General features: G+C 41.5%; 1 protein-coding gene across 3 annotated transcripts; it reads left to right on the top strand.

The window, feature by feature from the left end:
- The first annotated feature begins 133 nt into the window (after positions 1–133).
- On the top strand, positions 134–13,784 carry luc7l3 (LUC7-like 3 pre-mRNA splicing factor). 3 transcript variants are annotated; one of them, XR_007881989.1, is made up of 12 exons: positions 135–378; positions 925–991; positions 1,105–1,144; positions 1,233–1,377; positions 2,316–2,393; positions 2,695–2,799; positions 3,073–3,234; positions 3,453–3,826; positions 4,516–4,694; positions 4,898–5,118; positions 6,800–6,883; positions 13,484–13,784. XR_007881989.1 is itself a non-coding variant. In XM_051388198.1 (11 exons), the coding sequence occupies exons 1-10, from the start codon at positions 280–282 to the stop codon at positions 5,083–5,085; spliced, it is 1,437 nt and encodes a 478-aa protein (XP_051244158.1). In that variant the 5' UTR covers positions 135–279; the 3' UTR covers positions 5,086–5,118; positions 6,800–7,459. The 3 variants fall into 3 exon arrangements, 2 of the variants coding, with proteins under 2 accessions (XP_051244159.1, XP_051244158.1); XM_051388198.1 differs by lacking the exon at positions 13,484–13,784 and having other exon boundaries at positions 6,800–7,459; XM_051388199.1 differs by lacking the exon at positions 13,484–13,784 and having other exon boundaries at positions 134–378; positions 2,319–2,393; positions 4,898–7,459.
- Positions 13,785–14,195: the final 411 nt, after the last annotated feature.

The following is a 14,195-nucleotide window of genomic DNA, read 5'->3' as shown; positions in this document are numbered from 1 at the left end:
TTATGTCGCTTCCGGTACATATTTTCAAAATAAAACAATGCAAAGCTAAATAGTTGACATCGTTCCGTGTGGTCAATACGAAACTCCATGCTGTCGTCGAACTTGTACTTCCGGCTCAGGGGCTGAAGGAACCTCTGGTTGTATTGAACCATTAAACGGGCGTTGTTACGGCGTCTGCCATTTTGATTAGAAGTACTTTGCGCGCGATAGATGGTGTGAAGTGGCTCCTCAGGAGATATCGTAGTACTTTAAACCAAGGCTACATTCGTTTAGGCCAAAATGCTTTCGGCAGCCCAGTTACTCGATGAGTTAATGGGCCGAGATAGAAACTTGGCCCCCGACGAGAAACGATCCAACGTGCGATGGGACGACGAGAGCGTAAGTTAGCATTGTAGCTAACGGTAGCCTAGCTAGTTTGATAAGCTAATAAAACGTTAGCTAGCTAAGGTGCTAAAAAAAAAAAAAAAAAAAACTCATTGTATGTAGAATGTGGGTGTTAGTTCGCTCAATTAAACATAATAGTCCAGATTAGACTGATTAATTACACACTGAATTGTTTGAGTGAGCGTTAGTAGTGTTTGTCCGGGCACGCGTGGTGGTTAAATTAGCATCGTTAGCTAATGCTAATGCTAAATTCAATGTCTCACAGTAGCGCTTTAAACGCTGTGGGTTAGCATTGTACTCTTGCTCTGTCGCTAGCGTTAGCTTTGAGTGAGGGTTTTTATTTGACCATTTAGCAGCGCTGTAGCCTTTTTTGGTTTGTAAAACTAATGTTACCTGGTAGCTAGAGTCATGAGTGAGAACATATTAGTGCTAAATTAACATTTGTCTCCAGTAAGAATAAGTTAATGTTGATTCAAAGAATGTTTTCCACATTTATCATATATATTTGAAATACTAAACTATCTCCTTTTGTTCATGAAGGTCTGTCGGTATTATTTGTGTGGCTTCTGCCCAGCTGAGCTATTTACAAACACTCGCTCTGACTTGGGTAAGTCAAGAACTTGTAGCTGTCCATACTGCAAATATGATTTTATTATAGCAATAGCTGACACATACATCTGTTCTATTTGAAGATAATAAAGTTTTACAATTCTTTCCCAGGCCCTTGTGAGAAAATCCATGACGAAAATCTTAGGATAACGTAAGTTCCCATTGTGGTTTGTAACATTATTTGTGTGTGTGTGTTGATATTTCCACCTAATAAACAGTTTCTATCCTATTGTATCCAGGTATGAGAAAAGCTCTCGGTTCATGAAGGAGGGTTATGAGCGAGACTTCCTGCGCTATCTGCAGTCTCTCCTGGCTGAGGTGGAACGGCGGATTCGTAGAGGACATGCCCGACTCGCACTTTCCCAGGCTCAGCAGAATGCAGGGGTTGGTGCTTCAGCTCTGAGACATTATTCTGTAACCCCTTTCTTACCACTGCATTGATTTTGTTGTGTTCTCGGTGGTCACAAAATCGGTGGTCATCTTAGACTAGGGATGAATCCTTTGGGAAATTCTGGGCTGATGCAGAAGTTTAAATGAACAATTTAGCCGATAGGTGATGTTATTCCCCCTTTTGTGCCAGGAAAAACAGAGAAATCGACAAAGATAGGCATCGCTGCATTTTTGCTGCTCTGTCTAATTAAAGATTCAGAGCTGAATAGCTGCTCATTGTCTGTGCTGTGGCGTGGAGCACATCAGTATTTTGTGCAATTTGTGTCAGTGCAGAGTAGGGGTGGGCAATATATATTATTTGAGATAATATTGTCATTGTTGGTTTGACGATGTGCAAATTTCCATTATCGAGTATTTAAATTACTTCGCGGAAACTCCTCACACCTCTCTACAGCATGGCAGGATTAAGTCACAGGACTAGTGGGCCTACGTGATCACATGACGTGATCACATGACCTCTCGCTAGCATCCTCCTTGCAACAGTTTAGCAGCGGGTTGTGATGGTAGAGAGAAAATGCAAGCACCTCCAGTCCCTGGAGCTACCGGTGTTTCAGATGATTTAGTGCCTATGTAATAATCCTATGAGCTTCAGTGTTCAGAGCGCCAAGCGCCTTCAGCGGTAAAAAGATGTCAGCGGAGACGTTTTTAGCACCGCGCTCAGAGCGCTTCAAGTTGAAATCTATTCAACTTTTAACACCGCTGGTCGCTCGGAAAATGAGAGAATGAGAAAACTGAGAATGGTGAACACCATCTTATTTGCTCATGCCGCTGTCAATCATCACAACGTACATTGGCCGATATATTGGCGCATCCCTATCTGATACTCCAATGCACCACATTAATGCCTGAAATACATTGTTTGTTTGTTTCAGCAGGGTCCTGGCCCATCAGGAAAGAATGAAGAGAAAGTTCAGGTTCTAACGGAGAAGATTGAAGATCTAGTTGTACAGGTTTGTAAAGAAATAATGGTGAAATGGGGTGATATTTGTTCTTTATAAAAGACAAGTACATAGTTGTAATGGTATTTGGAAGATAGCAGAATACTGATTCTGTCATTTTAATATCTGCCACATGCTTTTACCAGACTGTCTCACAGCTGGAATTACTGCCATGGAAAATCCTATGTTGAAATGATCTCTGACTTCAACCTACATCTCTCATTGACGCCTCAAAAAACTAGTTGTCAGCTATACAACATTGCATTGTGATAAAATGGCTGATTTGACTCGTCTCTGTTGTGCTTTTGCTCAGATTGAAGAGCTGGGGTCAGAGGGCCGTGTGGAGGAGGCCCAGGGAATGATGAAGCTGGTGGAGCAGCTGAAGGAGGAGAGGGAGCTGCTCAGCTCCACCCCCTCGGTGAGTCAGCTAACTCCAGGCTAATCGGCCTACGGATGCTTTAATACTATCTGTTAACAGTTTAGGTTCTTTTTAAACAAAGTCAAACTCAACTGAAATAGCTAGAAGTTATTCTTCACTAGAACCAATGACATCCATTCTGATTTTAACCATGTCATAACTAACCATCAAAGCAAAGGGGTAATTGGATGAGTGTCCTCTAGGGCAGAAATACAGTACATTGCTTATTACGCCATGCCCCTGTGATGGAACTGATTTGTGCTTTCTTTCTAGACCATCGAGAGCTTTGCAGCCCAGGAGAAACAGATGGAAGTGTGTGAGGTGTGTGGGGCCTTCCTCATTGTGGGTGACGCACAGTCTCGAGTGGACGACCACTTGATGGGCAAGCAACACATGGGCTATGCTAAGATCAAATCCACTGTGGAGGAGCTCAAGGTAACAGAATCACCTGGCACAAAGAATGCACATGTACATGAGACGGTGTATGCACATGTTAGGCGATATCAGTTACAGGATCTATGTTGCAGCAGAACACGGATGCAAGGAACAATTTTTGTTGTTCTCACGGAAAAAATATTTGGACTTATGAATTTTGACTTGATGGACTGTTTGTTTTTGCTCCTGGTACTGATTAACTACTTATTTACTTTTAGGAGAAACTACGTCGCCGCTCAGAAGACCCCCAACCTGAAAGCCCAGCGCTCAAGAGGGACAGAGAAGACCGTGAGCGTGAGAGAGAGGAAAGAGAGAAAAAGCGCAAAGAGGAGGAAGAGAAGGAGAAGGAGCGGGAGAAGGAACGCGAGAAGGAGAAGGAACGAGAGCGCGAGAGAGAGCGGGAGCGCGAGAGGGAGAGAGACAGAGAGCGGGACAGAGACCGAGACCGGGAAAGGGACAGGAGGGCACGCCGAAGCCACTCTAACAGCCGCCACTCCAGTCGAGCATCAGACAGGAAACGGAGCAGATCCCGTGATCGCCGGAGGTCCAGAAGCAGAGACAAGGACAGGGAGAGGGAACGCAAACGGAGCAGGTATGGCTGACTGTCATTGGCCACTGACCACCATGTTCTTGTCTGTCTAGTAACCACAATAAAAAAACAGAGCACTGTTCCTTGTTCCTTTTTAATGGATAGAGGCAGCCATCCAGATGTAGGGGCACCATTTAAATCCACATGCAGAACAACACCAACATTGGAGTTTGAACTGTGGTCATTGACCCCTCCATTTTTCTTTTCTTTTTTTTTTTTTTTTTGGACAGGCTAATTTTTAACTGCATTTGTTGTTTGAGGTGTGTTCATTTTGGAACCTAAGTGGAAAATTACTAGGTGCATCAAACTTGTTGCTGACAGAATCAATTAAACTGAGTGCTATCAAAATGTAGTGCCACAACTGAACTTATTTTTTATTTGACATTTTAAATATTATTCATTAGATTTCCCTCCCCTCACTACTCTTGAGAAACAATCCTGTCAATTTAGTCATACACCCAAAAGCTTCATACACCAGCGTACTTCAGACGCCCAGAGAACATTGTTCCATGTATTAATGATATTCCTCTGCTGGTTGTTGAACAGAAAAGATACAAGAACCAACATGTGCTCCACCTGACCATACACCGCTGGCACTGCATGAAGAGACACCATTAAATAGAAAAGGGTGTCTTTATTTAAATACATTTTTCACTTGTTGCCTTCATGACTTATTCTCCCTTCTTTTATAGGAGCCGGGACAGGGACAGGGACAGGGAGAGGAGGCGCAGCCGTGAGCGCTCTGACAGAAAGCGTCGCTCCCGCAGTCGTGACAGGAGGAGGTCGCGAAGCTCAGAGCGCAAATCTCACCGCCACCGCAGCCGCAGCAAGGACAGAGACAGGGACAGAGAGCGGTCATCGAAAGACAAAGGTGAGGACCTAACATGTTTGTTGTTCACAGCACCTAATGATGAATAGTGTGAAGTTGCTCTGTTGACCATTATGTGCTATGTTTATTGTCTCAGTCTGTGTGCAGATTTCTGATTTTTTTTATTTTTATTTTTTAAATAAAAAATATGTCTAACTGTACTTTTTGAGTATATCAGTCATATGAATAATTGTGTGTTTTCCCAGACCGTAAGACGACAGAGGAGAGGAGCAGCTCTAAAAAAGACAAGCACTCTGACGGCGATGCAGCTTCCATAAAGGCTTCTTCAGAAGCGGAACCGATGGAGACAGAGGCGGCTGCCTCTGCCTCCTCCCCTCTGCTTAACGGCCAGCAAGAGCTCCTCCATTCTGAAGGTGACACTCAGTCCAATTAAAACTGATCTGATAGGACCTCAGATCAGGCTCAGGTAAGTGCGTCCTCCTCCTCACTCCCCCCTGGCTCTCAAACCGACCCTCCCCCCTCCCATCTCCCCTACCCACCCTCTCACCCTACCTCTCCCACCCTGTTTACGTTCAGTTTAATGCCTATGATTTTGTCTTATGTACTATATGCATATATCTTTATCCTGTTTTTGAATAGTGCATCATAAGTATGCACTGAAGATGAAGGACTAGGCCCGATGAATGAGAAGAAGGTAGAAAACATTCACACAAAGCCAAGAGGGAAAGGCCAGTGTAGCCCTGAGCAAACATGCCCGGAGGTACCCCTCGTTTTGTATCGGTTTTTGATCCTTTATAGATGTATATTTGTCTTTGTGGACAAAATGGCAGAAAAAATATTAACCTATCCAATCAAATTCTCCTGCCTGTATTTACCTGTTTTTCTTTATTTTTGTTTTGTTTCTTTTTTACTTTGAAGTAGGAAAATGTAATTTTGATTTGCTGAGATATTACACTCCATAGAGAGGAAACCGAGCCACTGTGTGTCTACATGTTTGTATCACGGGGGTTTTCTCCAGCTGGCATGTAAACACACAGACATACTTCCAGCTATCGTCAAAGGTATTTGTGGAAAAACAAGCCATTTATTTGAATCATAACTCAAATGCCATGGATTTGTTGTCCAGCTTACTATGCCTGATAATGCCATGCAGTGTGTGTTTGGGGGGTGTTATAGCACCGGGGGGCATTACGTAACTAACTAACTGGAGGGTAGGGTTTATCGAATGAATTGCAGCTGACTTCCATACCTCACACAGCGTTGGTGTTGTGAGCGAGACCACATGAGAAAAGGGCAAATTAAAAATCATGGATACTCTCTGACTGTCAAACTGTGCAGGTACTCACCCCAGGTACTCCTTTCTCTACCCACATCCATTTCTGAATGCTGTTGCCTGTCAGAAAAAAAAAACAAATTCTGTACTTCTCCAGAACATGAACTTTGAAAGTTTTGATTGTGTGTATACATATATATATATATTTTATTTTTTTCCTAATAGTTAACTTTCAAATATGTTTGGGAAAAAAAAGTAATTTTATAGAAATTTCTGAGGCACATTTCTTTTAAATGCTGAGATGCACAAACTGCCTGTTTGATATACCTATGCCAGCAGCTAAAGTTGTGTCCATTTCCCTGTAGTGTGTTGTTTAAACCTAATGTTTGTTTAGGATATAATGACCCATTTGTTCAGTTGGTAGGATGCCTCGTTTGCCTTAATCAGATCTGCTCTAAGAAATGTGACTTTTGCGTTGGCGTAAGGAATATCAAACAGGTATTTATCACTGTTTTTATAAGATTAGGGACTAAGGTAGTGTCCGAACCTTGTGGGCTTTTTTTTTTTTTAGATGGATCTTAAGCTCAAACATCTGATCAAATTAAAAAAAATAACCTCACAAATATGAACAAAAGGATCAGGATTTTCTGGCCAAAACATACTATTGTCCTAGTATACGGATAGTATTTGTGCATTATTGGCAGTGTCTCTTGTTTCGATCTACGCTTTCCTCTGTGGCTAAATTGAGGGACATATTTGACCAGTAGTCTTTATGTAGACGATGTTGTTGCTAAGGTAGCAGCAGTCATTGCTACAAGCATTTGTTGTGGAGCCTTTGCTAACATTGCATTCTGTGAACATTTTTGCTCAACAGGGGAAGCTGGGATATCTGGAGGAAGAAGTGGAAGAGCGCACCCATCCTTATCCTGAACCTGACACATCGCTGCTTAAAAACAAGGTGAACCACAAATGTGTAGTGGCTTATTTAAAAACATGAACATACATGTGTAAATGAGGAGAGAAAGGAAAGAAAAAACAAAAATACATTGATTTTCATGTTCCATTACCTGTCTATCTTTTGGCTGGCTGAGGGTAGTTGTGGTTCATCTGATGTATTTCTTGGTCTAGATGTCAGCCAGGCATCACTTTAAATACCAAACTTAGAGGAGAACTTCATTATGGGTTTTTGTGTTCTTATTTTGAAAATCTTTACACATCCTCCTTGTTTCTTGGCATTTAGTGAAAATGAAATAAAAACCGTGCTTGTGGTTTGTTTTTGGTTTGTCAGGTTCCACTTCACTTTCCTGACCTTTTTTTAAAAAGTCAGTTGAACGCGTATGTACAATGTTAGTCCCATGACAGGGCGTGTCTCTCTCCTCCTCCACTTAGAGCTCACATTGATTGCTCGTGTCCCCTTACTGTAAAATATACTGATTTCGTTTTGATCAAAAAGATTTTGAAGACTGAAGATTTGTTTAATTTTGCTCTGCTTTTAATGTCCCCGTTGTCTCAATGAATAAAAAGTTAAAACTTGTCTATGCTGTTTTGGGGTTTTTTTGGTTGTTTATTCCACCTTTGGGGTTATCGTCTTCCGCGAACAGAATGGTTTGTATGTTTTTATCTGATCAAAAGCAGGTTAGTGTAGTGATTGGGAGACTGGGAATCACTAAGAAGGCTCCTAGAAGTTGATTTCCAGCCAGACTGTTATATAATTTTGTATTATTATGGGGTTTGCTGTTTTTTTGAAGTTCATCCTCCATTTTGGTCTTCCCTTAGAAAGGGCATGCCACAGCAGTTTTCCTTTTAAGATCAAGTAACAAAAAAAATCTGGGGCCTTTCTATAGAAGTAGGTTTGCTGGACGTCTTCAAGTCAAATTTGAAAAAAGACCCATCCCTTTTATTCAGTAAAGCTGCTTCTTTAAAATGACCTGGTTTTGATGGTTTTGCCATGTTTGTCGGTGATTTAGGCAAACTATTTACAGCTACATATGTGCTGTGTAACAGTTAATGTCCAGTATTTTAAGATGGCATCTACATTCTCATAGTTCTAACAGTTTTTCATTATTAGAGTTTAAATTAGAAACAAATATTGTTGAATGAATTTATATTTTCTGTGCACCTAAAGAGTATAATTAGCTGTGTCCTGAACTCTTGTGTCATGCTGTATTTATATACAGAGTATGTCATTTGGGTTCTTGTTGCTCAATTGTTGATGCACCTATTCAGCTTTTAGATTTGGTATCTGGAGGAACAAATGTAAGTTTGTCGAAGCTTTTTGCAGACAGATTCCAAGCAGTGACCAAACTATGGAATGCAAAAAGCCACCCCAGTATAATTTCTTCACCTTGCTGAACTTGTAAGTCTGTGGACATACATACATACATACATACATGCATAAATGCATGCATACATACATACATACATACATACATACGTACATAAATATATAACTGAAATTCCCCCCTCCAGCCAGTCTCCTTCCTCTTGTCTTGTAATTGAGTGAGAACACACAGTTCTCTCACAGTCTTGTTACTGCCAACCTAGCAAGAAAGACATGGATGCAAAATGGTGAAATGTGTCCTGGCCAAAAGCCACAGGCCTTGTGGAACTTAATTGAACATTTTCATCAACCGTGGAGAAAGTGCTTCGTTAATTTATGCTTGACACCGACTTGAATGTCTGTAAAGGTTGAGGGTTCCAACTGAATTGTGCTTAAGCTTTAAAACATTCTCATTTCCAAATGAGTATCATTTGTGAACTCTGGCATACTGGTTCGTTTGGGACATTAGGGTTTTGTTGCTCTGTATGGTGTCTAAAACGCACACTATTTACCAAACCTCTTGTGCTACTGTCATTTAGGCCCCTAAAACATTAAATGTAGCTCTTAATCTCACACAATAAAACATTTCCCGTCGTTCCCATCCATTTAGTGTGTGCCCTTAACGCTGCCCACATATCAGCCTTGATGTTTTTCCTCTGTACTGACCTTTCCAAACCAGGTGCCTGCGGAGAAAGCGGCAGGTGTTTGTTAGAGTTCATCATTTGAGTGTAATTAATAGCTACTGTCCTGTGCACCCATGCAGGATTTACAACCAGTTTACAATCCACTCCCTGCAGATACACAACAGACTGACTGTCTGAAATAAAGCCAAGAGAGCAAAAAAACACAAATACTTGAACTTTTCCATTGTTATAAAAGGCCAGCGTGGTGTTACAGATTAATAATCAGTCAGTGTTAAACAAAATATCAATAATCTCCATCAGTAAAGAAAGCAAGAATGGTTTTAATGGTATTAGAAACTTGATAAACATTAATATTGGGGTCTGATACCAACAAGTAGGTCTTTGTATCTATTGTTAAGTGATCAGTTTTCAGTAGTAGTTGTGACAGACTGCTTCACGTTAATCATTTGACTGACCATCCTCATTGCTGACTCGGCAATGTCTAAAAGCGGCTTCCCAGGTTAAGAGTGTGAGTATGGATAGCGTTTAAGATTATCACACTGTATGATTTGGGCTCATCGTCCTCTGCTGGGGGAGACCTGAAATGAAAACGATCCGCTTCTCGTCCTTGGGCACATTTTTGTTTTGCCCCATTATTCCCATTGTCAGTGGGGAAATCCCAGTTTCACATGGTCTCAATAGAGTTCGATTAGTGGTTGAAAATTTTATTTTTTGTGTACCCCATGAGCAAATTATCCGTTCATTACACATAAGCATGCTTGATTGTGCTTGGTGGACTGGCCCAGCTGTGACCTCTGCTCCTCTCTGCCTCTCTCTCTCTCTCTCGCACTGAGCCTCTTGGTCCCCCCCCCGGATTCACTTGCCGTGGAAAAATGGCGTCCTCTCCTCCTTTCCTGTCCCACAACGCCGAAGTAGCAGGTGTGTTTCAGATGGTCTGTTAACTTCTGGGACAGGAACTGAAATATGGAACAGTGACCCATGGAGGGTTGGGGGCTTTTTTTGAGGGGGGGGGCTGAGAACCAGACACAGCGCTCATTTGGGGGGATAGATTGGCACCAAGCCGCAGCAGTTGTTTTACTCTGTACTTTATAATGTTTAGGTATGATTATGCTGTAGAAACGTCCCTTTGCATCACTGAACAGCAGGAGGCAGTGTGCACCTACTTTTAAAGGAAACCCTTACAGCAGTGCAGAAACACTATTTAGACATATTGTGCCTATTATTGCATGCTCGTTCACGCACGTGAGCCTGGAGGACTGGCGAGAATAGTAACTCACTTTAAACAGTGTCACGCTCTCGGCAACATCAACATCCCATCCTCTGCAACACACAATCCGTACATGTCATTAGGAAACAGAGTATTTCCCTGGGGTAAGAGTTGCAGCTAGTGGAAAAAACAGAGGGAAGAAACGAGAGGAAGATAGTGAGTTTTAAAGACAGGGGAAATGAAAAAGTGACAGAGCAGGAAACAAGAGCAGAGATGGAAGGAGTGAGCCTGATGTGATGCTAAATAACTCAGGGGGGGGATAATGGAGATAGATTGTCTCCTCCTCTCTCTACTTTTACTCTTTCCCATAGACACAGTCAATCGCAAGTGAAGGTCGAGAGGGAAAGCAGCGCGTAGATTATGCAGTAGAGAAGGCAATTCATCAGTGCTGTCGGCGTGCTGTCTGATTAATGATCTAAGACCCAACACACACTCACAGCTTATGTCAGCTGTCAGTCATGTTCCGATTGGGGGGGGGTGAATATAATTTCCCCTGAAGGTGCTGAGTTTGTGCCCGTTGCATTGCTTGCACAGCTGTAGTACTAATGTTCTATCTTTAGTTGTTTTATCTTTAGATTATTACAGGTGATGTAGTTACTAGATACTAGGTGACCTCACAGGCACTTTAAGTACAGACTGTTGGCATTGCTGCAGCATTGGGTTTTTTATAAACTTGGAAATACGAGTATATTTTTTCTTTATATATGCCAAAAAAAGTAACCATAATTCAAACTTCCAGGTGCAGCCAAATATAGCACCAGTCAGGCTATCTGGCTGGAGCCACCTGATGCATACTTTAATATACTCCCAACCACCATCATTCATTTAGAATGCATGTTTCCCATCATATCCAACGGTGGCTGTAGTGTCTGTCACCAATATGTCACTTTGCAATCAGCTAATTGTGGTAGTGGATGGCTGCAAATCCACCAAGTCGGACAATCCGTTGACAACACATAGATTGAGTGTGTTGGTATATTAATTCAGTGATTTTTACGGGTAACAACACAACACTTTGAAACTGTCCAAACAATCATTTGACGTGTATTTTCACACAAGTTTAAAGGCTAAGCATATATTCCATGTAAGTCCTATCAATGTCTGTGTGAGGATGTAAAGGAATAGTTAAAGAATCAAATATATTTTCTCATTAAAATCTGGACATTATCATTATTACATTATATTAATACTATGATCTTCACAGCATATGCAGTTCTTATGCCAACATTGCCATACTAAGTGATTTCTATTTATTTATATACAATTGTATTTGATGTTGATTGATGATTCAAAGTTATTTATATGGTATTTATGTCTGTCTGTTTCTTTCATTTGCTGGATAGATCAACTTTCCAAACTGGATAGTCTGTCTGTAAAGTTGTGGCATGTTCATAGTTACTGAAGGCTGATTTATAATTGTACATAGATTTGACGCTGTAGCCTACGCAAGTGAGCTACGCCATTGTGAGCATTTATACTTGTGCGCCGGTGTGTCTGCGTTGCACTTGAAACAATTGAAACTGAAACTGAAACTCTCCCTCGTCTCTCTCCTCAATCTGTCTTCTGTTTTCCCTGTTTCGTTTTTTTTTTTTTTTTTTTTACCCCGCCACCCATGAAACGAAAGGATGAGGGAATACTAGGGGACTGACAGTCAAGCTGTGAGGCAGCGTCCCATGTGTCCCTGTTTTTCTGTCTGTGTGCATGAGGACACGATTTGATAGTGTGTGTGTGTGTGTGTGTGTGTGTGTGTGTGTGTGTGTGTGTGTGTGTGTGTGTGTGTGTGTGTGGAGAGGGATTCTCAGACAGCATTATTAACTCATCTGGGTTTTGCATCGGTCGCCTCCCATTCTCAGACAACACACACACACAAAGCAATCACAGTTGTTTTCTGCGTTGCCACAACATGTAAATGCTGTGGAAGGTGCACGTCAGGCTATGGCATATGCGTAGGGTACGAGGCTATTCCGTAAGCCACGGCGTCGATTTGACACAGAAGTATAAATCAGGCTTAAGAGTTATGCCCAAAGCTATTCGACCATCTGACAAGCACTACTGAAGAAGCATACTGGCAGCTTAAGGAGCACCTGCAGCATTTAGGTATGATCCGTGTTCACCCATGTGGGAACAAAATCCATCTGTCACTTTAATGCTGTCCAGTAACTAAGCCTTTAAAAGTACCATAGAGTTGAGTCATCTCTCTAATACAGTTTCGCAACAGTTGAGCATGATCAGTTTCACAAAGGTAGGACTGTTTGTGGTGCTGTTTTTCCTGGGTTCCACTGCAATCAACGGGAACTCCTGTTTTTTCCGGTCATGTGAATGTTTAGACTGTCTGGGTTTGGTTAAGCATTCAGTGGCTTCACCTGCTTGTTCGCATCACATCACAGTTCCCAATAGTAATAATGGAACCAGAGTGGATCATGCTTTAGTGTTTGCACTGCACTTTGTCTATCTCCTTCCCTCAGCAGATGGCTCCACCACAGGAATGGGCCTGGAATCAAGGAATAACAGCCCAGCACCCTTTCTTTCTGTCTTCCTCTCTGACTATCTCTTCCTTTATATTCTCTCTTTTTCCTATCCCTCTTTTTCTTTTCCCCCCCGCAGTATTTGCAGTTCTGGCCCTGGATGAGCCACCCGGAGCCAGGAACCAGGGTGGCAGCCAGTGAGAGTTTTCAGTCCTCCCACCTGAGCATCAAATCCCTTTTGTGTTGGCGTTGGAGTGAGGACAAGCATGTCCCCTCTGCTGTCTCCTCCTCTGAAAGCTCGAGAAGGAATAGTCGGACAGGGAGAATGACAAGAGGATAAAACGCAGGGAGAATGTTTTCTTCTGCAGAATGACTTGCATTCTTTTTTAGGAGGTGAATTACATGGAGCGTAGACTGGAGCATGTTCAGAGAAAATAATGAGAGAAGGGGGCACATTTCCACTCACCAAATCACTTAAATTCTGAAATGTAGATATAAAATAAACAGTTTAACATGGTAGGAGTCAGAAAGAGAGACTTGCAGAGGGTGAGTGAGGAAAGCAGACAGAGGCTCTTGTTTGTGGGTAAATTGCTGTATCTGATATGTGGGTGAAATCTATTTCACCTCATGTCCATAAAGAACACACTCACTGACACACACACACACACATTTGAGATACAAGGCAAAACCAAATCATCCCCCTGGTGTAATCCTGTCTCTATGGCAACGGCTCAAGCTGACCTTGCCTAATTTGTACCATAACAACCGGCGGTTGCGCGGCACACAGGAATACGCACCAGGTGAAATGAAAATAATTCCGCACACAGAGCTAACATACCTGCCTTTGTGTCTCCCCACACAGCCAGCAGGGGAGAGAAACCCGGAGGAGAGCTGGAGCAGAACAAACGACAATTAGCACCAAAGTCTGGCTGACTAATGTAAAACAACGAAAAGAGCATCATTATAGAAGATTATTGTTTTCATTTGAGTGCCTTTTTCCTTTCTTACGTGAAGCCAAAAATAACAAAGGTTACCAAACAAACGTGTGCTTCATTTGAGCTGCACCAACAAGGGGTGTTCTTTGTAGTCCTGTGATGAGTGCCAGCAGCATTAGAAGACCCTTAACGTCCCCTGTATTTAGTTAGTCACTTCAGACTGCGGAGCCCCAATCTTAAAATTATTTTTTTTTTTTTTTTTTTTAAATTATTTAATTTTTTTTTTTTTTTTTTTTTTGTTTTTACCCACTTTTTTTTTTTTTTTTTCTTTAATTAGTTTTTTTTTTTTTCCTTGGCGGGAAGGATTATTATTCTTACTCGTGTGTGTTTATAGATTAAAGGATTTAACACAAAAAATTTAAAATTAACTGAATACAAAAAACACTCTTAAACTCAGAAGGTGCTATCTGTTTTTGTACTTATATTTTCAGTTTCACTTTTACATACATGAGAAATAAAAGAAAATGATAAAGAAAATATAAGAATATATATTTTGTATGTTTGGAATAAATTTGTTTTTGAGACTTTAATAAATTCATGACAGTCATCTCTGAGTGAATAATACATCTTTTTGACTAT

The sequence above is a fragment of the Dicentrarchus labrax genome, unplaced genomic scaffold (genome assembly GCF_905237075.1).
Source record: "Dicentrarchus labrax unplaced genomic scaffold, dlabrax2021, whole genome shotgun sequence".
NCBI lineage: Eukaryota > Metazoa > Chordata > Actinopteri > Moronidae > Dicentrarchus > Dicentrarchus labrax.
Note: the sequence above shows the minus strand (reverse complement) of the source record. Positions and strands in the feature narration are given on the sequence as shown.